The 2,640-nt window shown below is 42.6% G+C and overlaps 1 protein-coding gene across 1 annotated transcript in view; it reads left to right on the top strand.

Annotated features, from left to right (window-relative positions):
- Window positions 1-2,640, top strand: part of LOC103481904 (CASK interacting protein 2) — a 70,016-nt gene that overhangs the window by 39,859 nt on the left and 27,517 nt on the right. Inside the window, exons 4-7 of the mRNA XM_008437707.2 lie at window positions 3-63; window positions 168-276; window positions 347-441; window positions 2,444-2,561. Coding sequence (XP_008435929.2) covers window positions 3-63; window positions 168-276; window positions 347-441; window positions 2,444-2,561 — 383 coding nt within the window. The remainder of the gene's footprint in view (window positions 1-2; window positions 64-167; window positions 277-346; window positions 442-2,443; window positions 2,562-2,640) is intronic.

Raw genomic sequence — 2,640 nt, 5'->3', positions numbered from 1 at the left:
GGGACCGCTCTGCACGAGGCCGCCCTCTACGGCAAGACGGAAGTAGTGCGGCTGCTGCTCGATGTAATGACTGTTACATGTCTCTGTCCACCTAACTTTGTGATTTGAAGAGGTAGACCATTTGTTGCTCGGGAGAATAAAGTGGGTATGACTTTGTTTGTGCGCAGGCAGGGATCAACGTGAACCTGCGCAACACGTACAACCAGACAGCTCTGGATATCGTCAACCAGTTCACCACTTCCACAGCCAGCAGAGACATCAAGCAGCTGCTTAGAGGTTTGTTTCTGCAAGGTTAACCTCCTGAGATGTTGTGCAGGGGGAATCACTGTAGTTCTGRTCCTTGCAGAAGCGTCCAATTCTCTCCAAGTCAGAGCAGTGAAGGACTACTGGAACCTCCACGACCCCACTGCGCTCAACCTGCGTGCTGGAGACCTTATTATGGTAACTTTTTTTGCGTGCCTGCCTGTTGTGAAAACGGCCCCTGCGTAGCCGTCGCCTTGCAGCAATTTGYTTTCCCACGCCGRGTTAAAGCCGTAGCATGTCATTACATCATATTTGGGATACTTGCTGTGTTTTTATGACCACCAGGGTGGGGCCAAAGTGGAATTTAAAAATAATTCTGTTGACTTTTTAGCTTCCTCATCCCTTTAGGGTTGAGGACTTTAGGTTCCTCACAGCTCAAACTACCTACATACGAGTGATAGCAGAAAGTCATGGCTAAAAGTTTCGACAGTGATAAAAACAGGCTTCACATTTTTTTTTGCAAATCTTGTTTTTTCATTATTGTGCCTTGTGAACAGATACATAATAATCCATTTCAAAGAGTTTTTATTTTCTTGAAAAGGGCAGTGGTTACCTCCAAAGAAAAGCATGCWGATATCATGGCTTTTTCCAAAACCATACCTGTTACTAATGTTGCAGCTGAATGAACATTTTTATTTATTTTTTTTAAATAATCAGGAACTATGACGTTTCARAAGGAGCCAAGGGCATATTTTTCTCAAGAAAGTTCCTGCAGAATAATGTTACCATAAGTGCAGAGCTTTGTCAGCATCAACATAAAGTTGAAGACAAGAGCAGCAGCACATAAATCACTTATGTCCAAAGTAAAAAAAAAACTGTGAAATTTTGGAGGAAGTACAAAGATGTTAGTTTCTTTTATAAATGCTTGTTATGATTCTGTGTGAAATAATTTTCTTGAGAAAACAAACAAGAATGAGTGGTATCACAAGTCCTGACTTGTTCTTGTAGGGAAGCGTTTTGATTCAATCTATGTGTCAGTGAGAGACCAGAAAAATTGTACATAGAGAAGCAAAAGAGAGGCAAAAGGTTTGGCTGGACCTCTTCGGCGAAGTCAGTAAAATATCCACAAAAACACTAAAAAATATATTTGTTTATCTCTGCCTTTTCTTAAAAAAAAAAGACCTGAAGTTAACTTTTTTAAAAAGCAGCTGGAGAAACAAACTAACAAACTGGAATCAACTCTGAGCACTAAAGAAGAAAATAATCAGTCAGRATCTGGTCCAAAAGTTGAGATCCAACATTATGGAAAAGAATGGATGACAATGTAATAAATAGGATAGGAAAGTCATGAAATTGGTTTAATTGTTCTTAAGTGTACAAGAGAAACACAAAAGAACTCAAATTATCACACAACAGTGTTTGTGTCTCTGCCAGAACCTCCAGGCTCGTCTGTAGTCAGGAGAAACTAGCGCCTGACAAATCCGAGTCCAGTAATTACAAAAGCAGCATTTTAAATAGTAACGATGAGTTATCTATGAACTTTCCTTTCTAACCCTGGACAATTCTAGACATGGTGTAACTTTTCTCCTGCTGCTCTGCTCTGTGCCCTTGTAATCGGGGGGTGAAGGCCCGTGTTAGAACAGTTGGATTTGTGTGGGATGTTTTGGGATAATTAAGTGAACTTTGAACAGGAGACCACAGCAGAGAGATGGGCTCAAACATGTCTAATTACCAGCTTGTTTTCCCCCCAACACCTCCTACCGGGCCCCCACCTATATACAAAGACACTCACACACTCTCAACTCATGCCTATGTGTGTTTATCTCGTTCTCGTTCTACTTATTTCAATTCGCTACTCCCCCAGTCGTGTTTGAACTCGACAGCAGCCGCGGACTGCCATGTAGGTGTGTTTTTGTTCCTTGCAGGTATGTTGTTGGCACTCTTGATGAATAGATTGCGTTTTTGCAGCTGACTGGCTTTCTCTTATTATCGCCTTAAGTGCTTTAGTGGAAGAGTCAGATGTTAATTCGACCTGATGGAGTGCTGGCAGCGAATTGGATTCTTCTGACGCTTTAATCAATCAAGACGGGATACTTTGGCTCGTTCTTCTGTAATTTCTTTGTGAGCTGTTGTGCGACTGACTGTTCTCAGAGATAGACTTGTCTTCTAACAGAAGCGTGCTGTCATTTGTTGCCGCCAGGTCCTGGAGCAGCACTCAGACGGCCGCTGGAAAGGCCACATCCATGACAGCCAGCGGGGGACCGACAGGGTGGGCTTCTTCCCGCCTTCGGTGGTGGAGGTCCTCAGCAGGAGAGCAGGTAGACTAGCATGTAGTGTGTACATGAATAAAGGTTTTGTAGATGTAATCCCATTAAGGTTGAATTCAACAGCTTCAGT

This window comes from Poecilia reticulata, linkage group LG19, assembly GCF_000633615.1.
Source record: "Poecilia reticulata strain Guanapo linkage group LG19, Guppy_female_1.0+MT, whole genome shotgun sequence".
Lineage (NCBI taxonomy): Eukaryota > Metazoa > Chordata > Actinopteri > Cyprinodontiformes > Poeciliidae > Poecilia > Poecilia reticulata.
Note: the sequence above shows the minus strand (reverse complement) of the source record. Positions and strands in the feature narration are given on the sequence as shown.